Raw genomic sequence first — 24,782 nt, forward strand, 5'->3', positions numbered from 1 at the left:
AGAATTTTGAAGTGGCAGAATTAAAGTGCCACTTGCCTTTCCAGGAACATTTTTTTCTTGCTTCGAGTTCAATTCTATCAATAAAGTTTGACCCCTCTCTCTTAGTAAAAGTTCTCCTCTGGAACTCTAATTGAGTTAGAAATACATTATCCCCCTACATCTTTTGAGTAAATTGAGTCCATGAATAGAAAATGACTACTTGTTTTTTAAAATCATTTTTCTGTTGGAAGGTAGTTCAGCAATTACTTCTTAGTGTATTTTTCTGGGCCATAAAGGGTTAGGTCAGTTTGTGTTAGGTCCAGTGCTTTTTCAAGCTCTCAATATCATTCTAAAATCTATTGATTTGCTCAGCCTTAAAAGCTTCAGCATATCAAAGGCTCTAAACAATGGTAAATATGTCATGACTTATAAACATAAGTAAAGCACAAGCATTTCGCCAACCAACACTGACATTTGTGTAGCTCAATATTGATCAGGCAAAATATTATGCAGTCAGATACTTTCAATATGGAGCCCTCAGGATACAAAAAGACAAAGTGTTTCCTTTATGTCTACTCATTCCTTTTTCAAGTCAGTGGAGACTTGAAACTGAGTATTTAGCCTTATGATTCAAGAGATCTCAAAACCATCCTTCTTTATTCATGAAAGTAGAATGAATTGTTAAAAGGAAATTCAGGGGCTCAGGTGGAAAACTTCAATATCTTCCAGGGAATAAATTTATGCATTTTAAGCTCAGCCAACTAGAATTGATACACAATTATGATTACACCTATAATGTGTCTATATATATATATATATATATTTTGAATTAGGATATTTTAAGAAATTTTAAGCATTAATCAAGATTCTCCTGACGGGGGAGGGTTGAAATACAAGGATATAGAAACAATGTCAGATTTATATAATGTGTAATATTAGGTTTTGGTGTCCTTTTTATAAAAGCTCTCCAATGTTTCTTTCTCTTTGCTTCTAATCTCAAGCCCCCACACACACTCCTTCCCATTCTACTCTTGCCACTCTTCCTTATGCTTCTTGTGACCCTATTGGCTCAGTTACAGAGTCATATCTGGTGTCCTTGTGTGAATTCAACCTTGTCACATTATGTTTCTCATGTTGAAAACTGGACATGTGTATTGTTGGCTGGAAATGGAACCTGAGCCTTTTAGAACTATCATTAAAACTTTGGCATTTATAAAAATCAAAGCTTATATTCATCTTCTGCCTAAACTAATTACTCTTTTCCCCATTTCCTGATTTTATTCCTAAATCATATCCACTGACTAGTTACTAATCATCCTTCAAAACTCAGTTCAAGTTCAATTTTCTTTTTCTTTTTAGATTTTCCCATCCTCTGAACCTGGAAATCTTCCTTCATCTAACCTTCTTAGCATTTTATGTGTGGCTCGCTCAGTGAATTATATTTTCTGTGGCAGTAAATTCATCTGGAAGATAACAGTCTCCCCTAGGCTGTGAGTTTCTTGGCAGATGGATGGTATTTTTCTCATCTCTATATGCTCTGTGATGCTGAGCACCATGCTGGAAATAGAGATGCCTCTGAGGAATATCTGCTAAATTAAATTCTATCTTCTACTTATCTGTTGCTGAATTTTTCCATCTACCAGTGTGTCTGAATCCAATGTTTGAGGGTCTCATTAGGACCCTCACACTTTCTCAGTGTTTAGTTCAGAAGTAATGAACAATGGAATCTTGCTGACTGCCACATGCTTACCTTCTCCATGATCCTGTCGATCTGGCGATTCTGTGTATCGATCTCATTGCCCATATCCAGGGCCATGTGACGGAGGTTTCCAATGATGCCGCTCACCTGCTCCAGGTTTTCATCCATTTCATTTTCTCGGGCATCATTTGTTACCCTGGAAATGAAACAGCAATTTTTAGTGGATAGAGGGTGAGGGAAAAAAACTTGAATACCAAGGATCCAAAACTTAGGAAAAAATCCATAGACTTCTAGGTATCAATCTTACCTATTTAAAATCTCCATTCAATATGATAACATGATTTAGCTTTTATACACTAGAAAATAATTTTTATTTATTTTATTTTATTGTATTCGAAAATAATTTTAAATGCATTTAAACCCTTGAATTCCCATTTTTAAAGAATTTCTATTATTAAATAGATTACTTTAGCTACCTCTTTCATTTCCACCAACACATTATTTTCTCCCTTCAAATGTGTATCCCAATTTTCATGTTTAAAAAAGAAAATTATTTTTAGTTGTGATGTTTCTTGGTCAGAGAGTGAAGATGGAACTAGTTAGAAACCATATTTTTCTTTCTGAAATGTCAACCTAAATCTCCAAGAGTCAAATTCTAAATGAGAGAAAAGCTCGTTGTGTGAAGTCAGTGAATTTCTCTGCTCAACTTCTTTCCCATTTGGGAACAACATCAATGGGAAGAGTAATGTTCATTTCAATCTACCCCTTAATCCCACTTGCTCCCAAGGGCTCCACAGGGAGCTACTTGTTCAAGATGACTTTTATTTGCTCAGATTTCAATGCTATGGCATTTTTGGTGGCATTGTGAATGGATGATTTCAAACGAAAAAAAAAACCAAAAAACTGTGCTAAAAGGTTTTGTTCCAGTTTGGGTGGGGAGAAAGGAGTGGGTTCCCTAAGTGCCTTACCATCTTTTTTCTATAGCTCAGCTTGAAAGTGAAAAGCAGTGAAACAGTAACTCTTTATTGCAAATGGTAGGTACTTACTCCAGAATGTTCTGACTAAATAACATTTTCCCGTACAGATGGTGATGGGCAAAAAATGATCAGAGGGCTTAAAATCCGCCCCCCCCCCCCCCCCCCCCCCGCACATTGTACTCTGTTAAGCATTTGAAAGCAACCTTGTCCAGAGAAAATGAAAGGGGGAACTTCTAGTTTCTTTTATAAGAGAAGCTTATTTAAATGATCATCAACAGCTAAGGCATACTTTTCCGTTCAGTAGTTCTCGGCCCCGATTGGAACCACCTGAGGAGTTTAAAAACTTATAGATACCTGAGTCCCATTTCTAGAGCTTCTGATTCAATTGGTGTAGATTAGGTCCAGGCACTTGTATTTAAAAAAAAAAATCTCCCCCAGTCATTCTAATATGCAGCCAGGACTGAGGTCTCCATCTATTATAGTTTCTCTGGGAGCAGATAGAAACAGGAATAGAATTGCCACCTGTGAGGCCTGAGGTAGATATCTCGACCTTATAGCTGAGAGTGAACTATCTCTTGAACCTGGGTTACTGGTGGGCAACATTGTGGCCTGGGTAAAGATAACTGTACAAGCAGCTATCATAGTTGCTGCTGAGTCCTGGTATAGTAGCATATAAAAAGAGATCATTTTGTTTTTTTCTTTTTAACAACAGGAATATTTGTTACTATATTTGTTTTCTGGTCTCCTGAAAGCTGAGTTCTGAATTGGTAGATCTGTGTAATTTAAGATTTTTAAAAAATATATATGTTTTTGTTGATTTCAGATAGAAAGGAAAAGAAAGAGAGAGATAGAAACATCAATGATGAGAGAGAATCATTGATTGGCTGCCTCCTGCAAGCCCCCTACTGGGGATGAGTGCGCAACCCAGGCATGTGCCCTTGACTGGAATTGCACCCAGGATCCTCAGTCCACAGGCAAATGCTCTATCCACTGAGCCAAACCAGCAAGGGCTAATTTAAGGTTTTTAAAAATCAATATTTAAGCTGGCTTTGGTTTCCAGATCTCAAAAGAAATGATTAATAAGAAGCCAGGTATGCTCATTATTGTCTCTTTGCCCAGACCTGTTCTCTGGCCATTTCTCTCTGCCCCAAGAGGCTGACTTTTCTACAACCACATCACTCAGGTTTTCTTACCTTCTGACTTCCAGAGGGCTTTGCAAATGTCCAGTGAGCAACTGGAGGGAAAGAGGAGGGAGGTGCTGGCACATCTATTGCCTTTCTCATTTCCTGGTAGATTTGGCAGTGACTGCATTTCTGTACCCACAGCTATCATTCTTCTTGGGTTCTGATAACAGATATCTTCTGTCTCTTCAGGACTCTTCCTATTATTGCTAATCCATAAGTGCTTTACCATTGCTTGTCATCAACTTTGTCCACACCTCTGTAACCAACTTCTTTAATAAGCTCTGTTCAATTAAACCCATGTAATGAGGTGCCTGTTTGCTGCTCATGTGGTCATGTGTCTTGCTCTGACTGGTGAGACTTTGGCAAATATGACACAAGCAAAGACTTGATAAGTGCTTGTGGATTGGATCCTGCCCCTTGGAATGCTTTCACCACCATGTAAGATGCCTGAGCTGTTCTGCTGGAGAGGTGATATGAGAACAGAGGTGCTCTGCTGACATCCCCCGCCAACCCTAGTAGATGTTGACAGCCCCAAAAAACAAGTGGGCCATTTTGCATCATTCCACACCCAGTTGCCTGTAATGAACGAGTCCAGGCTCTCAGAAGCACTACCCAACCAACATACAGATTCATAAGTAATAAAATGGGTGTTGTTTAAAGAACTACTCAGTTTGGGGTTGTTTGTCACTCATAAATAGACAACTGTTACAGTGTTGGCTGTGCAAGGCTCACCTGCGGATGAAGCCACCGCTGATGGCCATCTGCTCCCGTTCGTCCACCACACGAGCAGGCTGGCTGGCCACCACTCCATCCTGATTGTTGCCCCAGGCTTTTTTGTAAGCATCACTTGACTTAAGCCTATGCAAAAAAGAGGGTGAGTGACAAGGCAAGATGGTGGAGAGTCAAGCTCATAGCAATGGTTATCTCTTCAAGCCAAGAACTGAACCAAGCGAATGAGTTTTAAGTTGAGGCATTAGAGAATACCGATATATCATAATAAGGACCCAAACAGTTGGCCACCACCATGCCTCAGCTACTCAGCATTTCATGTCCAATTGAGTCAATTGCAATTGTCAAGACTAACCTTTGCCCACAATTTGTTCTTGTTTTGGCATGTTTTTGTAGTTTGGATTTAAGACAAGGATTAAGGTAGCTGGAGGACATTCAGTTCTATTTCAGTGACATGGTTATATTTTGAGACACAAAACACACAGGAAAACATACTGGCAGACAGACACAAAACAAGACTGCCAAGTAGAGTGTGTACATCACACCACAGCAACACACTGTCATAAAGATAAACATATTCAACCAAGTTTTTATACACTATCATGCAGAATTCCCTTTAATTTCTCCCCCCACCTCCAACACAAGTGCGGAACTAACCATTCCAACTCTGCATGAAGGACATAAAGGATTGGTGGTTGGCCAAGGGTGACGGTCTCTGAGTTGCCTCTAGCATGATCTGAATTAGATAATATATCGGTACTTCCAAACAGTCACCATACATCCAGAGTTGATGTACAAACCTTTGTCCACAGAGACAAAAAGTAAAAGAGGCGTAGTGAAATGAATGCAGGAAAATAGAAGAGAGAACAAGCCATCTAGCACCAAAAAGGGTAATCCCTCTACATCTTCTTCATGCACCAGCTACAGGCATGAGTAGAAAGTGAAGCATTCTCATTTAAGCCAAACTACTCCAGAAGTTGATCATTCTCAAAAAAGGCACTAGCAGGACAGTAATAGCCTTCATGAGGATTTGAAACGCAGTTTCAATAGCTTCTTTGTCGGGCTCAAGGGCAGGGTGGGAGTGAGTACAAACTCCTACCTCCAACTATCCTGGGATGTGGCAGGGGAAGTGGTCTGGAACTAGAGTGGCCTCCACGGGCCATATTTCACTGAGCTGCCTTGGAGAGAAACTTAAAATCCAGGCATACCTGTTGTGCCCAATAGGAACATGTGCAGCATATTTTGGTGGGTGGGTTGTTATTTAAGGCAATCAAAGATGTTTTTAGGTTCTTTGCATAGTAGAAACCATACACTTTTTAGTCCAAAAACAAAAGAACTTCCTTTGGTCCAATTTTTCACAATTTCTATTAAAGATATCTAATCCTCCAACCCCCATTTTTAGTTCAGAGAACCACAGCCATCTGTGGCTCTTATATTAATACTCGCAGATTGGGGATCAAACAACCCTGAAGACAAATTAGAAAACTCTACAAATGGTGCCTCAGTAGCTCCCACAATCTAGCGTAGAGCCCTTAGAGCAGTCAAAATTTACTGCACTAAAGAACCGTGGGACAGGATGCAAACACTAGTTTAATGGAGCTTAGCATCTGGTTTTGTTTTTTGTCCCCAACTCCCTGTCCCCTCCCTCCTCACATTAAAAGAAGTTACATGGACCTAGTGATGTTTTCTGCTATGTAAATGTCTGGTATACCATCTTTGGCAAAGTCAAGAGGGTAGGAAAAGTTTGCGTTTCTGAAAGAAGGCAAATCACTGCACTCACAATGCTGCACATAGACTCACATAACTGCCGTACATCTATCATAATCCTTGGAAACATGCCGAGACAGGGCGAAGCCCCCAGAGAGTCCAGGGCACCACCAGACACTGCATTGTGACACATGGTTTTTACAGCATTATTTACACACAATAGGGAACACTTCGGTCAAGCTTTGAAGCTCAGTGAGGGTCTCTTGTGCAATAAGGAATTGGTGCCAACTAATATGTGGAAATTCACAGGGGCCATCATCTCATTCAACATTAGAATACATCCTGGTGGTGGGGGCCTGCCTCCACCCTTTCTCCACACACAGTTGATAAATGGGAAGAATGTATGTTTTGGAATTATCACAAAACAGGTGTAAATCTCACCTGTGGCAAGTGGCCACTTATGGCTATACAGTTAAATCTTGACTAACTGGAATGCTTCGAAATGAGTCATTTTGGTGAATTATATAACTTTCTTCATTAATAGTGGCCATGAGGAAAATTTTGTTTCAGGGGTGATTGCTGATTATCAGTTAGATTCTTGAGTCACTTTCCTATTTTTGTCTTAAGGTAGTGAACGCGATTGAATCTTTTATTAATTACGCTTTCTCTTGATGTGTCTGATGGCCTTTACGCAGAAGATCAATCAACTTATTGTTTGGTCTTCTTAGATTGGAGGTTATAGAATGGAGACTGAGTGTGAGAATCCAAACTACCTAGATTGCCCATTTTCAATCCCTGATGTGATTTCTCTCTCCCCCTCCCTCGAATTGGTTCATTTGTCTCCTTTTGACAGTAATGGAAGGGAGCAAATCTATAAATACATTTGAGGGTTCCAGTTAGCTAGATTCCAGTTAATCAGGCTTTACTGTAAATCATTCTCTTTTTAAAAAAAGTTTTGAATTTATTTGTAAATTGAGCCCCTCCCCCTCCTAAACAGGAAGTGGGATATTTTAAATCAGCCTCAAAGTTTAAAGGATGTGAATGGTCATATAATCAGCTATAAATGACATTGATTTCTATTCTAAAAGTTAGGACCAGGAGAGTTTTTAGGAAAAAAGGTTTCTGTTCAAAGGGAAATGGGAGATGTGAGGGAGATCAGGTAATGGGTTTAATTTTCCAAATGCATGTTGGACAACCCACTCATGCATTTTTTCCCACTGCTAGTCAAATGAAACTATCTTCCAGAACCCTCATTTTCAGGTTCCTTCTGTTGCAAACCTTTATAACCACATGTCACATTTCTGCTACATTCCAAAAAAAAAAAAAAAAAAAAAAAGCGTTGCAGAACCTTGAGAACAGTTGAATGTTTTGTGATGTTGTGCATGCAAAATCTACACATTTCAACATTTCAGCCGGTGTACAGGTAGATCTTTCAAGAGGAGGAATTTGGGAGGGATGGGTCCAATTTGGGTGAGGCTTGAGTACTTCTTGCTGAAGGACTCCTCGCCTCTGTTTTGAGTATAATGGTGGCATCTCTTGTCTAATCGCTGATTAAGTTTGGCAACTGGTGGGCAGTTGAGAGGGTGAATCATTGTCATAGACTAATTTATAGAATGCTTACTTGGGCCAAATTACCTGAGTCTTGCTTCTGAAATATCAACCCTTGATATATGTGCTTCTCCTCTTTCAAATTTACCCCCAGTCTATTCTAAATCTGCAATTTTGGCTTTTGGGGTCATGAGAAAAGAAAGTTCATTGGGTGTCTCTTTCTTGAGGCTAGCCTCTGTGTCAAAGTACACTTTCTGGAAAATGTTGAAACGTTCGTCTATAAAAGTTGCTGACAGTGAAGCTTTCACTGTAGTATGCCTGATTTTTAATGCATAGACAGTAACTCCCACTAATATCATCTAGGCTATGAGATGAATGCATCGGAGACGGTATTGATCTGTTCTGCATGCCACATGCTCATCCTGCCTTAGTGCCTGGCTGGAATGAGCTTGTCAAGGCTTGGAGATGGGCCTTGGGAAACCAAAGCTTCAGGCAGGCAGGCAGCACCTACTTGTTACAGGGACACACACAAAGCCCGCAGAATTTTCCTAGGTCCGTCAAATTCTTTTCTGCTTCTTTCATGTCCTTATTGATTTGGTCCATCCCTTCCTCAATGCGTTCCAGTTGTTCTGATTAAATACAAGTATTTTATCCCCACAGAATGAAGCAGATGGAAAAGGACAAAGAAAAAAAAGACAAAACTTCAGACACTCACTTTGACATTAAAAAAAGAAAAAGAAAGAAAGAAAGAAAGAAAACTGGACGCCACAGATTAGAGCTGGTACCCAGTACCTACTTGTTACAAGGACATATGAAAAGGCCACAGCATTTCCCTAAATCTTTTAAATTTTTCTCGGCCTCCTTCATGTCTTGGTTGATATGGTTCATGCCTTCTTCGACACGATCGAGTTGTTCTGGTTAGGACAAAGGGATGACAGTGTGGAATGAATTTTTTGGGGGGTTTCCAACACAACATGAGAAATGACTACGTGAAACAGAATTTGGAAAAGAAAGATATTACAATGCATTGTCTGAGAGGATGCATTGCTGTAGACTGCTTTGGGCTGCCCTATACAGGCATGGGTGGAAAGAAATGAACAAAAAGAATGCTCAAAGTATTGTAGTTTGCAATTCAGACATGACAGGATGGGATAGCTTAGGCCTGTTCGATTCTGAATATCCAGGAAAAAACCCCACAGTGATTCACTTACTCAGATGCTAGTGAAATCCAAGAGAATGAAAAATGGTGTTAATTTATGTTAGGCATTCAGATTTAATGCTACTAGACAAAATATTTGCTTCAACCTTAAAAATGTCTCTATCTTGGTTTTAAGCATCCTCAACCAAGTAAGGGTAGAAAGTAGAATCTACCTATTCATCTTTTTCTTTTTTATCAACTAAAGTGATAATTAACAATGGTTTCCAGATCTTCTTCTTCCCTCTCTCCTCTATCTCCATCCCCCTCCCCCAGGTGTGGTCATCTAGCCAAAGGCAGCACATGGGCAGCTCTCAGTTTTGAGTGCTGTACTTAATTCATAGCAATTCACTGAAGATGTAAAAACAGGCACCATCAGCACACAATGTTACAAGTCCTGGGACATTTCAATTCATCCTCTCATCCTATGACTTACTTGCTATTGAGGCTTTGAAAGGCATTTCACATCTCTGCCCCCTGAACTCCCATTCTCTACCATGGGGGACATGATAGATCCCAATTGCCAGCAGAAAGCAGGGAAAATGAGTGCATGAGTCTTTGGAGGAGTGATGGATGGGAACACAGAACAGTACTGAGTCATCGCTGCCAGCAAAGCTGACCTTGGTGTATGAGAGACATAGATCAATAGCCATGGAAGTGAATTGTACTTCTAGGTTGCCAGAGTTACATACACAAACTTGATTAATTTTTCAAAAATTATGTCTCAAAATTGAGTCAACTACAAATTCAATGAAAGGATTTTTAAAACAGCTTTTAAGACCATTACAGGAAGGCAGCAATTGGTTGTCCAATTATAAAACCTAATTATATGTCCTTTCCTCTTTTCATCTATACTTGCGTGCATGCATGCCTATGCTTCCTGGAATAAGGGCAGGATTAGAATTAAACTGATAAATACACTTCTGGTTTCTGGGCATAAATACTCCCTAAAAAACAATTTCACATTAAATGGTACAGAGGGATTAACATTCTGAAAAACAAAGGTTCATTAGTGACCCAAACTGGGGAGACTGTCCATTTGGAAAATAAAAGCCTGTTGTTTTCTCTTTTGTGAGGTTGAAGAACAAAATTCAGATTATTAGGAATGTGCTGTTTCTGCTATGCTTTTCACATGACCAATAAAAACAAAATCTCAATGTTCTCTAGCATTGAGTAGCTGGAAGAATAACAGTGTAGTACTAGTGACCTTTTGCTGAATAAATACAGATATAGTAAGAAGGTCTTTAAGAAAATTCTGAAAAAAAGCCGCCCCCCCAATATATATATATATATAAAAAGCAATTCTTTACATCCCAGAAGATTTTGTATTTTTTAAAAGACTTCATTTCAATTTCCCTTTAACAATGCAATAAATTAGTTTGTAGATCAAATTAACTAACAAATGAAGAGATTGTTGAGGGGGAACCAATCAACATCATCAAAGGAAAAGCCATGTTAAGTTCAGACAAAAATAGGGGGGACCAAATCCCAATGGGATACTTGCTAATGGCTTCCTGGTATGCTGGGCTGAGATGCGATTGGAGAGTCTGGGCTCAGAGGGAAAAAAGCCTATTGGATTCAATGACAGCTGACGTTCATACAGATTTGTATTTGCTCTTGATCAAAACATTAATCTCTGACTCTATTTCAGGAGCCCCACTCACTGTGCCTTCAGGGGTTGGGAGATAACAGAAAAATCGGTCCACCAGCATTGGGCTTTTGAAGTAAATAATTCCAATGAAAAGATAAAACCAAGTGAGTCCAAAACCATATTCTGAGAGCTGGGTTCTGCCATGGCTGCTGGCTTGCTCGGCAAGGTCATAGCTAAGAGAGGATTCTGAAGTGCTTTTAGAAAAGTTGATTTAGAAAACTAGATATTTGAGTTAAGTATATCTTTATATACTTGTTAAGTCAAATGCTTAATTTAAAAAATATTGTGGAACCATTTTCTCACAGATAATTCTAATATTAGTTTTTAGGGTGTACCAAATTATATTTGTGGATATGTTAGGCATATGATGACTTCATAACACACCGATACTTTCTATGAAGGCATTTCTCGGGAAATAACCGATATCCTCATTCCATTCTGAGGGGCACAGCAGCATCTCAGAGGCTGGTGCAATGCATTGTCCAGGGCTGATTGCTCCTTCCCTCCCTAAGTTTGCTTTCTGGCTTGTTGCTCTTTATTCTTGGAGCTGGGGAGGAGAGTAACATTTTGGGTCAGAAGAGGTGTTCCAGGAGATAACACTATCTAGATAACACCTATTGGGACAAGAACTTGAACTTTCTTCTGTCATGTTTGGATGACTGTTTATTTGTGATAGATCCACTGATGGCAGAATATGCAGGGATCCAAGTTTAGGCATCTGTTCTACTCATCTTACTTAAGTAAAGCATCATGGGGCCTTTAGAATTCTAAACCTGATAAAAAATAATAGTAGAAGAACAGCAAACTATCAATGCTATTAGCCAGTATACAAGCCTTCGTGAGTATATCCAGTTAGAAGACAGATGCTGCCTGTATGGTTTTCATTTCATGAGCATTTGGAAACCATTTAAAAAAAATTTAAATAACCACATGTGGCTGCCACATTGGACAGCTGCAGCTTTAATCATTCATTACATATTTGTGAGTGGACTTTAGAAAGAGGAATGTTCTCACAAATGCTACCTTGTCGTGTCATGCACCTTTGCAGAAAGTCAGCAAGTGCTCTGAATGAGGCTTGACTTTGCCTTTACTCTTCCAGGCAAGGGGTTAGTAATTTTACTGTTTAGAGTTGACTCCATGGGATTTCCCCAAGAGCTGCAGCTTCAGCATCGAAACAAACATACACCCAGCAAAGACCAACAAAAGGAACAAGAGATAAGGAAGTGAAAGGTTAAGTCATCCCACATTAGTGTTAAGGTTGTTCCATGGGAATTTCTCTTGGAGAAAAGAAAAGTCCCAGGACTCAGTACATTTCCAGGGCCATCTGTCATGCTCCTTGGTGTCTCCTGAGACCTGGGTATAAAACAAGAATCCAGTAAGGAATTTCTGAATGCAACCATTTAGCTGGACAACCTGGAACGGTACTTCAGAAGGATGGCTGTTTCCAGAGACTCCTGTGCACCTGCAGGATTGAAATGGCCAACACCTTTGGTGTTCAGGCACAGACAGAAGTACTAGAGCATCACTGGAGAGAAATTTTAAAGCAGTTACTGATCTAAGCAACTAAACACAGCATATGCAGAATGAAAATGCATTTATTATGACAGTGAAGATAGTTGTTGACTTATGCTCATTTGTCATTTTAAAAGGTGCTCATTTCCTATGATAGTATAAATGGAGTGTGTGAAGTACATTTAACTGAGGAATTCAGCAGTTACTATGGTGTAGCCACATTTAAAATGTTTTAGCTGAGAACATTAACTATCTCATGGGGAAAATCTTCTATTCTGTTACTTCTTAGAGAATAATATTTAGATGTTTCTGGGAATCATTTGCTAAGAATAATATGTTTTTGCATTTGTATGGCAATTTCAGCAACGTTTTTCTCTATATTTTTTTCATAAAGTACAATGAACTTTGCAACTCAAGTAAGCATGCTATTACCTTTCTCTCTTGTTGATACCAGATTTGTATATATTATCTTCCATGTTTTTTATGTTAGTGCTTTATAGTTAGGGGGGGATAAGAGAAATTTTCCTACACTTTTGCCTAACCTTTCCTCCTATTGTAATGCTCCCTTTCCCATCCCCTCACATACAAAATGTTAACTATAGAGTTAATAAGGTGGAACTGCTAATTACTTGAATGTATATGTATCACCTTAGCTCTGGAAATGAGGTACCATTCTTCTATATGGGCATCTGCTGTTTAATTTAAAAACAAACAACAGTGTTTTGATGCATCTCGAGTTTCAAAGTCCGTACCACTGTTACAGAGATCAAGCCAGTAAATCTTACAATTATAGCAAATTCATTGGGTGAGTTCTGAAGACTGCCACAACCATTATAATTTCCTCAAAATACAATTCCATTAGACTCCTTTATTTGCATATGTATATTTTGATAATTTGTATATTCAAATTTGTGTGTGGGGGAGCATTGGGGTTGATTTTCAAAAAACTTTTTTCTTAATTTTTATGGATTGATTGGTGCATATTTATTGAAACACTTGAATCAAGTAAATAACATAGAACATAAGTCCTTACATGACAGCCATGAGGGTATGCCCCTCAGATGTTCCTTCAAGAGAAACCCTGCCAGGAGGAGTATAATTAGCTGACACCTCCAGCTGCTGCACCTATGGAATCTGCAACAGCATTTACATGGAAGCCATACTATTCCCAGGATGCTTCTTGCACAATGGGTTTACTAGAGCTGAGACACTCCTGCCCAAGATGAGGCTGTTCTCTGGGTAATCTTTGCTCCTGGGCTTCACACCCACCTGGCTGAGATGTTCTCAGAGCAGAACTGCTTTTGAGACCCTTCCTACCCAATCCTGATTCTTCCCTTCTCTTCTTCCATGTCAGATCCACATCATAGTCAGAAGGCTCTCCCTGCCTACTCTTCCTCCCTCTTTCCTTGACCCAGCTTCCCAGAGGACCCCAAAGATAAGCTTTTTCTCAGTCCCTGCCTGCCCCCCTCCCACCTGCCCTGTAATTAATGATTGCAGATTATATATTTTTATGGCCATACCATAATTCATTTAGTTGGTCTCCCTACCGACAGAGAGTTGGGCTGGGTCCAGTTTTATACGATGACAGGTTAAGGCATGTACATTTTTCTTCTGTTTTTTTTTTTTTTTAATATATTTTATTGATTTTTTACAGAGAGGAAAGGAAAGGGATAGAGAGTTAGAAATATCGATGAGAGAAACATCGATCAGCTGCCTCATGCTCACCCCCTACTGGAGATGTGTCTTCCACCAAGGTACATGCCTTTGACTGGAATTGAACCTGGGACCCTTCAGTCCGCAAGCTGCTGCTCTATTCACTGAGCCAAAACAGTCAGGGATACATTTTTCTTTATATAATTGTCAATATACATCTGTAGTGTACAATGCTGAGTGGAATGCTTTGATGAAAAATGGGTGCACTTCAAAATTTGAAGATATCAAATTATTCTTCAAGCCTTGGCTGGTTTGGCTCAGTGGATAGAGCGTCAGCCTATGGATTGGGGGGGTCCCAGGTTGGATTCCGGTCAAGGGCATGAACCTTCATTGTAGGCACATCCCCAGTGGGAGGTGTGCAGGAGGCAGTAGATGGATGTTTCTCTCTCGTCAATGTTTCTAGCTCTCTGTCTCTCTCCCTTCCTCTCTGTAGCAAATCAATAAAATATATATTTTTAAAAATTACTCTTTAAACATTTATTATTAGTCTGTAGTGCCCATCTGTAGAATGAGAGTTTCTGTTTTTCAATATATTCATAGGATTGGTTATTATAAATTTTAAATATTTGTGTCAGTCTGCTACAGAATGGTACCTCATTGTTGCTATTGCATGAAGCATGGTTTCATGTGTCTATTTGTAAACTGATGGTTTATAATTTACATATATTTTTATTTTAGTTTTTGCTCTTTTCACTGATGATATGCAAAGGCTCTCTGATTTTAGAAAAATGCTTTATGTCTCTTACCAGCATGGCAAACTTTTTCCCAGCTTGAGCTTTATGCTTCGAGTTTGTTTATGGTACCCCAATAAACAAAGATAAAAATGTAAAAATATTCTTAACAACTTACAAGTTTATTTATGATCTTCATAAACACACTTGTGAATAAATTATTGTGAGCTTTATATTTTTATCTTTGACACTATAAAACATTTTTGTGATTCTGAAGAATTTTTTTAATGCTTTCTTAAAATATGAATAAAGATAAAAAAAATTTCTTAAAAATTTTTATTATAAGAATTCAGAATGAAATCAGATAACTAACTTGTGGCTATATATATATATATATATATATTTATTTAGAAGAAAATCAAATTTATCAGAAAGATTTGGAATAAGGGGGTTAAGAAAATTCTCACATTATCCAAAATGCTATCATTTAAAAAATCAACCACACAAATAATTTTTGCTTTTAAAAATCTGTTACCCTATCATGTATAACTGGGAGAGTAGTGCTATTCATTTAATCATGAAGGCCTCAATATTTCCATACATCTACCTTTACAGTCTTTTCAACAGTAAAGAAAGGCAAGATGATGAAAACGCTAGAATCTTCACACTCATCTATGTGTTTCACATGTGTGAAAATGACCACCTGTGTCTGCACAATTTTTTTAATGCACTTTATTCAGACGAGAAATTGTTCTTACTGAAGAAATCTCAACTTACCTCCTTGTTCATCCAACATAACCAAAGTCCTGATACCAGCATCTTTACTCTATATTCCAATAATGGTAGCAAAGTTGAAAAAGAGTTAGAGAGAAAAGAGAGAAAGATAAATCAGTAAAGGGGATAATTAGCTCTATTAGAAATGGGAAATAAAGAAGGTCCCAAGAAAAAGAAGGAGGAAATATGGCAAGAGTCTTAGGGGCTCAGGAGGGACTCAGAGGAATGGGTTACCTATGGACTTGCTCTACCAGGGATTCTCAGGGTAGAAAAGGGGATTATAGCTCAGTGGGTAGGGCTTGGCACAAAATTGGAATACACTTACTTAATACTATACTGGGATTTTATATTGGGAAATAAAAATACCTTCAGTTTTCATAACACCCACCACAGAAAGCCAATCTTACAAAATCTTCTAGACTAACTCTTTCTGGCCTGATGTATCAGAAAGTCTCCATCAGTGAATTGGGTGGGGTAGAGGGGAAGATGCATAAGAACCTTAGGGGCAAGATTTTTAGGTTTACCAAAGGAAAAGGTTGCTTCACAGAGGATGAGAAACACAGCTCAGAAGGAAATTCACTCTTCTGTGAGATTTAGAGAGGGATTGATTGGCAGATGTGAAATAAAAGTCATTCTCATAAAATAAGAATTTCAGAATAATCTAAAGTAAATCTATTTCTTATTTCAGGTGAAATCCAAATTTCTTTATTCTGAAACTCCATTCTGCACAGTAATGCAGTATGAGAAAATCATTCATTCATGAGCTTTCTTGCAGTTCTTTATTATAGCTCTCAATGGAAGTAAAGACCTTCCGTTCCACCGGGTAACTGTTAATAAGTACAAAATGGCATTGCTTACAGTTTAAATGAATTGTGCTTTTTTTTTTCCATGGAAAGCTCCTATGTCTCTTAGAATATAATCTAAAATAAGCCATCTCTCATAGCCCTGTTTATTTTCTACTGAGTTATTTTAAATAAGAGAGATGTTAGTGGAGGTCAACAGAGAATTTTTAAAAAAATAGTATTTTAACAATTCAATTCTAATAGTGTTCCCAAAAATTAAATAAAACACTAACAGTGATTTTTGTGAGCTTTTATAATTGCCCATTTCAGAGAATGGGTCCAGCTAACTGCCAGACACCGAAGCCTGCCTTGCTTTTAAATATAGTTACTATAATAGATATGCTTCAGTTGTGAAATCAGGACACAGTCTGGAGAGTGACAGCACAGGGGGACTTCAGGAGTCATGATCAGCACAGGTTCTAGAGCCAGACTCTGCCCTGGAATCCTGCTGATTTCACTTCTTAGCTGTGAAACCTCAGGCAAGTGTCTTAATTGCTCTGTGCCTTAGTTCTCTCATCTGTCATATGTAATAATACAATAGTTAGTACGTCATTGAGTTGTTGTGGGAATTGAATGAGTTAATATGTGGCATGTGATAACATCCTGCCTGGTCTATAATTAGCATTACCAAAGTGTTTATAAAATAAATACCTTCAGAAGATGCATCTAGAGCAGGATATCTAGGCAACCTAAAAATAACATTACTACCACTAGCATCAGAAGCTTCTAGACCACTACTTCTCACACTTATATGTTCACCTGAGTCCCCTGTTTAGGAAATACCTTGTTAAAATGTGGATCCTGATTCAGTAGGACTGGGGAAAGCCTGAGATTTTTGCATTTCTAACAAGCTAGCCTGTGCTGCTGCTGCTGGTGTGAGGACACATTGAGCAGCAGGATTCCAGACCCCAGAAGACACTTCAAAATCTCTTTCTTAAATGTGTTGTGAAGGGACATTCATCTACACTAGCCTGTATTTGAATGATTTCTGTGCTTTTGCCTGCAAATGTTAGCCATTGTGTATGTTAAGAAATTTTAAAAAGCAGATGGCTTATTCCGACATATGGATGTGACAATGCAAGTTCTGGTGAGCCAAAGAGGCATCTCAGAGCATCAACTCAAGGATGTGCATCAAATCTTGGTTCCATTCTTTTGGGGCCCGTGGGTGGGAAATAGGTTAGTGATTTCAGTTTGGCCAGTTCTCATCTGTTTATACTTTTTTTTTTTTTTTGATATGTTATTATACCCTTTATTTTGTATGGAGCTCTGCAAATATAATTTCACATTGACTCTGTTTGGTACTAGATGTTTCAACACTAGACTAATTCACAGAACTAAACTGATGGGGCAAAAGTTGACCCCAGTTTGGGAGAACAGAAGCAGTGAACATGGACCAGGGAGTCAGGAAGGCTGGGTTGTGCTCTTACTCAGCCAGCAACTACTGATGAGACTGAGAGTCACCTGGCCCTTTGGGATGTTTCCCATCTTTAAGATAAGAGTAGATATGCCATATAAGATTGGGTGGTTAGTAGATTGGTTCAGTCACTCCCTTGCTTGCTCACTCATTCACTCACTCACTCACTCACTCACTCACTCACTCACTCACTCACTCACTCACTCAGTGTTTATTGAGCTTCCATTCTGCTCCAGGCACTAAGGATAAGAGGTAGGTAGACAAATGCATGGCTTCTCAATTGTGCTTCATAGTGAGAGACAATCTGGTCAGGAGGGAGGAGCGGGGATCTGGGAGTCAGTACCTCTGAATCTAGACTTATCTTTGAAATTTTGTTTCTAGAGTCACCTATTCTGTTTCTCAGCTTTCCCAGCTTCTGATGGTACTAGCAATAGCTCCTTCACTTCCCAGAGTACTTAGGGGGATAAAATGAGCTATGGAATGTAAAAGGCTTCTACAAATTCAACTCGATAAGAGACTGTGGTTCAAAACGGAACACATTAAGATAAAGGACTTCATTTATAAAGACTCTCAATCAGTTTAGAATGAGTTGCTTTTATTTTTGTTTGTTTTCTTAGATCTTTCTATTTGTGTGTGTGTGTGTGTGTGTGTGTGTAATTCTCAAAGAAAAAAAGTTAAAATAGCATATGAACAGGAAGTTAGGTTCTGTGCATAATATTTCACATTCACTCTGGAATCAGGTAGAACTGAACTTTAATTTCATCTCTGCCATTTTCACTTGTGTCTCATGCAAGTTACCTAAGCAGTGTGTACCTCCATTTCTTCCTTGGTAAAATGGAGATTAACATGCTGTCATTATATTCTGATTTTTGATAGCACAGAAAGTGGGGCATTGTTCAAGGGTCAACTGTAGTCGTGAAAAGTGGCTACAAGGATTGAGTCAGATAATAATGCTTAATGTTGACAGCTTTCAGCACAGTACCTGGCACATAGTCAGTTCTCAATAAATATTAGGGTGTACATTTGGTTTCACTGTTTTGTTGACAGCTTTTATAAAAATAACTGGATTGTTCTTTGCAAGAGAGAAGGGCAGGCCTGGGGGCAATATCTCAGGGGAGGCAGAATATTATTTTCTCCTCTTCCTTAGAGATTATTATGTATTAATAGCTAAGAATGAGAGGAGGTGATTCTATTTTTGTCTTGGTTTCTATTTGAAGTTGCTGGGGTAATTGTCAAAAGCAGGGCAATATGAGATGTGAGGGATTTTTTTTTTCCCATTCCCCCCCCTCTATTTTTTTTTTTTTCAGATGAACTAAAATCAGGTTTGTGGAACATTTAAAAGTCTTTTTTTTTGCCACTCTGAGATGCCTTCCCCCAAATCCAATACATGCGAGCTGAAACTAACAGAGGGCAGGCACTCTAACTGCCAGAATTCCCAAACACCCACATCTGCCTGACGGGGCACAGCTGCCCAGCCTGCATTTTCCACCTTAGCAGAAAGTCTGCTCTAACACAGCCATCGCTTTGGAATGCTTATTCTCTTCTTGTGCCCAAAGTGTCTCAAAATATAAATTGGCATTAAAAAAAAAAATGATGCTAACACAGGCCTAAAATGTAGGGAAGCCCTGAGGCACCACTCCAGGCTTTTGAACCAGCCTGCCTTAAAGTAGTGTGGCGTTTCCCAGGCTGAGTTTTCATAGCCCAAGGTATGCATGTGTAGACTGCTTTTAGTGTTAGCAGTGTTAATATTTTTGTCTGGAACCAAATATTCCCTCTTTTAGGATACATGCATGACTTTCCTACTAGAAGTAATTGTTGCCTCCTCTATGCTCTTAAGGCAGGTATGACCTTGAATTTGGAGAGTTCTTGGTAATAGCTGTTTTCCTGCATGATCTAAATTTTTATCTTTTAACTCACCCCCAGGGACAGACATTCCATACATTTTTGCTGAAATGCATCCATCAAAAGAGACAGTACCTCCCGGAGGGAACTAAGTGCTCTATCATTTCTAACCTTTCTACTTGTGTATGGCATTCAGCTCTTCTGAACTTTCCCCACTGACCTCTGTGTAACTTTACAACATCCTTAATGCTAATGTGGCTTCTACTAAAAATCGAGCTTTTTACCACACAACTCTGATGGCACAGTCGGACATTCCACAGCAGGTGATACTGTTTGCCTTAGGGAGACATCATGAGCTTAGTAACTTTTCCTGTCTTTGAGACTGAATCTCAATAGGAATCCTGCTCCATTCAAATTAGATAGCATTGATGCATTTGGGGATCGTGGGCAAGATCCTGGTATTTTAATGCTCAGGTTTTTCAAATCATTTCTGCCCTTGATGAATATTTAATGCTGGTTCCCTTTAAAGAGAATTTCCCTTTTTGATTGCAAAGCAGAAAATCATCTGAATAGCCAATTCCCTATACCTGTGGTCGGCAAACTGTGACTCGAGAGCCACATGTGGCTCTTTGGCCCCTTGAGTGTGGCTCTTTCACAAAATACCACGGCGTGGGCGAGTCTATTTTGAAGAAGTGGCGTTAGAAGAAGTTTAAGTTTAAAAAATTTGGCTCTCAAAAGAAATTTCAATCTTTGTACTGTTGATATTTGGCTCTGTTGACTAATGAGTTTGCTGACCACTGCCCTAGACATAAGAGGTGTTTGACCATACATGTACACTAACCCCAGAGGAAGTAAGAACAAGCCAGTCTACTCTAATCATGGCTTGCTCATCATTTTCTAAGGATGGAAAGGCTAAGAGCCTCCTCTCGTTCATTAGAGGAGGGAGAGAGCTTCCATCAGTTTTGCTCCTTGTTCTAAAGAATAACTTCATGCCCGATCATGAAACACTTTAGGAGAAACAAACAGGTATGATCTGAGAATCTTACATCAACCAATAGAGCTTTTAAGATTCCTTTCCCCCAGAATAAATCGGAACAGACACTCCTTTTTGAGAACCAGTGGACACTGTCTGCGATTTAAGACACAAACAAGATGTCTGTGGCCCAAACACTCTGCTGGGTGAGGGGCCGGTTCAAAGCGGTGCATTTTGATGCATTTGCTCCCACATATTCCATGTTTTGAGAAGTGTCTTGACATTGCACAGGTAAGCAAATTGGAGGTAGTTCTGCTACTGTAGAGACTGACTTCATTGTGCACACATGTAAGCAAAACTTTAAAAAATGAGCTTAGAGGCTGTGGTCGAAGGTAATAAAGACGCATCAGGATAATTATGTCAGCACTCCTCTGGGCTCCTTTCAGGTCAATGTCAGAGGTCACACAGAAAACGTTACTAAGGTTTGTCCTTTTGCTTGCTTTCAGATTGAGGAACAATCAGTCTACTCAGAGAGCCTCTCCAGCAATCCTGGATGTAGGTTATCTGCCTCCTCCTTGGTTTTCAAGGATTTCTGCGTGAATGGTGTCCCCAGGACAGAGCAAACAATTTCTCGTCCTTTAGAGAGCAAAAGCTGCTTTCCTATGCTGATGAGTTCCCCTGAACAGCCTGCCTCTCTGTGGGTGCCAATTTGTGCTACATTGCAGGCTCTATTTGTCATTTTTTTGTGATAACAGACTTTATTGAATCCACCTCCCTGCCCTTCCCAAGGAGCTCCTAGTTATCACCTCTCCCTGCTCCTCCTGTGGCAATTCACATCTAATCATTATATTTCCTTCCTAGCTAAAGCTGAAGAAATAAGGGAAGATGTTGGCTCCTTTGGGGTGAAAGGCAGTTGCCCTTCCTGTTAGCCTGGGAAAATTTATCTTTTTGTTTTTTCCCTTTCATGTAATTGGATAAGCAATTTACAGTGGTATCAGGAGAGTTGGCTCATTTAATTATTCTGCTACAGAACCTCCAAGATCTCTAAAAATGATAACCACACATGAATTTACATATTGATTATCAGTTTCAGACTATAGCTAAAACAGCATCTTACTGAATTAAAACTATTAGGCTTATTTTATTTATTTAAATAAATATAACCCACCCTATTGTTTTTCCATGTCATCTCTCCCAAAGGACATGTTCAATTAATCCTTTTATTCTTCCTGGTTGACTGCTGCTCTCCCAAATTGGAATCAGTGAGTTTTATTGCAAATGGGCTTTTGATTCCATAATTGCTATCTGACCTATTTTACCAATTTAAAAATAGTTTTGGGGAACTTATTAACCATGCCTCGCAAATGGATGTTTAATCCAGAGTTAGGAATATAAAAAAGTTTCTCTATTTACATGACTGGTCTTAATATTTCTCCTTTATTAAAGAATTATCTTTTTATTTCATGAATTTTATTTTATTTTCCCCCTCTTATATCATGCATTTTAGTGCCTGAGTCCAAACATAAAAGTTTCTGAAAATGTTATATGTATAGGGGTACATATTTTAAAAAGTCTTACATGTGGCTGAAGACAGAAGAGGATGTCAAGATATTAGATGCAACTTTAAAGGCATCAAAATCATTACAAATAGCTTTTGATGTAGATCATTCCTTTGTATATTAAAAGTCACTCTGATTTGTTTTAATCTGGAGCATTTACTCGAAAATTCTGTCCATCTCTGCTTCTCAGATTGTAAAGGTAGTCTGGGCTGGGAGGGGGCACTTTGATGACTACCTGGCAACTTCACTATAGCACCTCCCTCACTGTATGGCTTCCTGGTAGGCCCCATGAACACCAGAATCAATCAGCCCAGGAAAGGCAGGAGGGTCAGGGAAAGAATATGTGAGCCGTGGGATCAGTTTATCAGACAATATGGTCACTCCTTACCTCTTCAACCAGTTGCAGCATACGACGGGTGCTTTCGAGTGACTAAGACAAAAAAAAAATATATATTGTAAGTGCAGGATCCAGAGATCTTGGAAAATCAGAATTACATTCTTCCCTTGAGAAACACAAAGGGTTACTATTACATATTCTTTTATATGTGTAACTGAAACACAAAAGGTCTTCCCATTTTCAGTCTCTTTCCTATCAGGCTTTCTACATAACAAGATTCCCTGAAGCAATTAGAGAGCAGCTGATCTTCAAACAATCAAAACCATATGAAGCTGATCTTGATATCAGACAAAGTAATCTGGAAAATATAATTTTTCATGTGCAGGCTGCATGAAAAGTGATCTCAAATACTCAGAGGACTAACTTGACGACCCTGGAATGGGAATATTGCATTTTAAACACAAATATAATTTTTCATGAATTGAGATGAATCTAACATTGAGGTGTGTTTTTATTTTTTTATTTTTTATAAAGCCCCTAGATACACAATGGGAAGTTCTTATCAATACAAATTAAACTGTTGCCTTAGGGTGAAAAAGATCAAGCAAGTTTGAAATAACCAGCCCAGAGGAGGTAGGTATAATAATGATCTTCATCCTCAGATAAGCAAAAATGAGATGGGAAGTCTGGTCCCTCAGGCACAGTGTCATCACTTTTTTTTTCAGTTCCTTTCAGACTACTATAGAATCTAACAGCCAGTGTGATTTCTCAAAGCTGTGCTTTTAAGTGACAAACTTCTTTTTGACAAGATTCTGCAGAAACAAAGAATGTTAACTTTCCTGGAAGAACTGTGAGAAGCCTGCTATTCAAAATAGAATGGCTGTAAGCAGTGCGTGCTAACAAATGTTTCACATCTGGCCTTCCAGAACAAAAGAATGAATATATGTGATTTAAGTTTACAAACTTTATAAATAATAATAAAATACACAATATTCTTTATAATAAATTCCATATAATCAATTGATTCTACAGAAAGCTTCTGTGGATTTGTGCTAAGCTCTGTGCCCATAACTAAGTACAGGCAGAACAAGTTGTTTCTGGCATGAACGCTGGTTGATACTTTCATTTATGTGAATGACTAAGGAAAGTGAAGCAATAAAGACATACCTTGGAACTTTACTCATTTATCAATGATGCAAGAGACTTCTTTGCTGAAGAGAATCATAGTTTTTAAATACTAGAAGGCTTTTTCAATTTTTTCGTGCTATTTATAGTGTAATAGTTGCACATGTGCACACTTTTAAGTTTAATCTGCATTATTAGGATTTTCTCCCCTCTCTTAAATCTAGATAATCAACAAAACAATAAATCCACCTCTGATTTGTAGTGTTTGCAGGTTCCCACAGTAAAAATACTCTCACCTGTCTGATTTCTAAGTATATCATGGTGTCGCTGATGGTGAACTTGGCGAAGATTTATAGTAATGCACCTCAAACATGTACAGACCCCAAACATGCCAAGAACTTTGAAGGCATAGATTGTAGTAAAAATAGTAAAATGATTAAGAAGTGATGAGTTTTGAGTATTACCTCTGATTTTAATATAATTTATTTAATTGTCAGTTTATACAATTCAATTTTAATACCAGCTTGCAAAGTTCCAGAAAATGTATCGATCAGCTCTCAGAATTGAGCCTGCTCCAGCAGACTAGTGGTGTGTGTGTGTGTTTATTTTAATTGAGATATTAGAATAACCCCCTTTCCGACATGATCCCGAATAAGACAAACTACCCCGCCCCTCTTTTACTCCCTTTTCATTCTCCATCCCTCACCTCATCAGCCAGCTGGTCGGCCCTTCGCTGCATCTCCTCCAGCTCATTGCGCATGTCAGCGTCTTCGGCCATGGTAGTGGTGAGGGGTGGCTGGGCACCTGGGACGGGGTGTCAGTGATGGGTTTGGCCACCCAACCTGGGAAAAAGCAGATTTCAACATGTGAGAGCTTATATGTGTATGTGCAAATAGGGGATATAAATGGCCCCCACTTTGTCTCCTTGACTCAGTCATCCTCTGAGCTGAAAGCCATCTTCAAGCAGGGGTCAAGAGAATTATGCTATCATATTTTCCCAAAAGAAGCCATTAATGCCAGCTTTACCATGGAGGTAGATACATACCTGTATACTTACAAGTATATTTTGAGACACATACCACCCAAGAGTTAAGAATGATGGGATGGAGGGAAGTGGTTCTGAGTTAGTATACTTTTAACCTCACAGCTATTTATTTTTATTTTTAACAGTTTTATTGAAGTTTAATTGGCATACAATAAATTCCACATATTTCAAGTATAATTTGAGGAGTTTTGACATATACACATATGTATGTATATCCTATCTAATAAAGAGGGAATATGCTAATTAACCACCATGCCCTCACAAAGATGGTGGCACTCACAGCCAATAAGGAGGGAATATGCTAAT

General features: G+C 38.7%; 1 protein-coding gene across 4 annotated transcripts in view; it reads right to left on the minus strand.

Annotated features, from left to right (window-relative positions):
* Nucleotides 1–24,782, minus strand: part of SNAP25 (synaptosome associated protein 25) — a 76,047-nt gene that overhangs the window by 4,988 nt on the left and 46,277 nt on the right. For 2 of the 4 annotated variants that reach the window (XM_084886793.1, XM_084886794.1), the window contains exons 2-7: nt 24,138–24,273; nt 22,358–22,399; nt 15,343–15,391; nt 8,620–8,737; nt 4,572–4,697; nt 1,730–1,874 (exon numbers count right to left, since the gene is read on the minus strand). In XM_084886793.1, coding sequence (XP_084742919.1) covers nt 1,730–1,874; nt 4,572–4,697; nt 8,620–8,737; nt 15,343–15,391; nt 22,358–22,399; nt 24,138–24,209 — 552 coding nt within the window. In that variant the 5' untranslated portion in view covers nt 24,210–24,273. Of the gene's footprint in view, nt 1–1,729; nt 1,875–4,571; nt 4,698–8,334; nt 8,453–8,619; nt 8,738–15,342; nt 15,392–22,357; nt 22,400–24,137; nt 24,274–24,782 lie in introns of all 4 variants that reach the window. The other 2 variants (XM_084886791.1, XM_084886792.1) reach the window with 1 other exon arrangement.

Source organism: Pipistrellus hanaki (assembly GCF_964339955.1).
Source record: "Pipistrellus hanaki genome assembly, chromosome: 6".
In the NCBI taxonomy this organism is placed as follows: domain Eukaryota; kingdom Metazoa; phylum Chordata; class Mammalia; order Chiroptera; family Vespertilionidae; genus Pipistrellus; species Pipistrellus hanaki.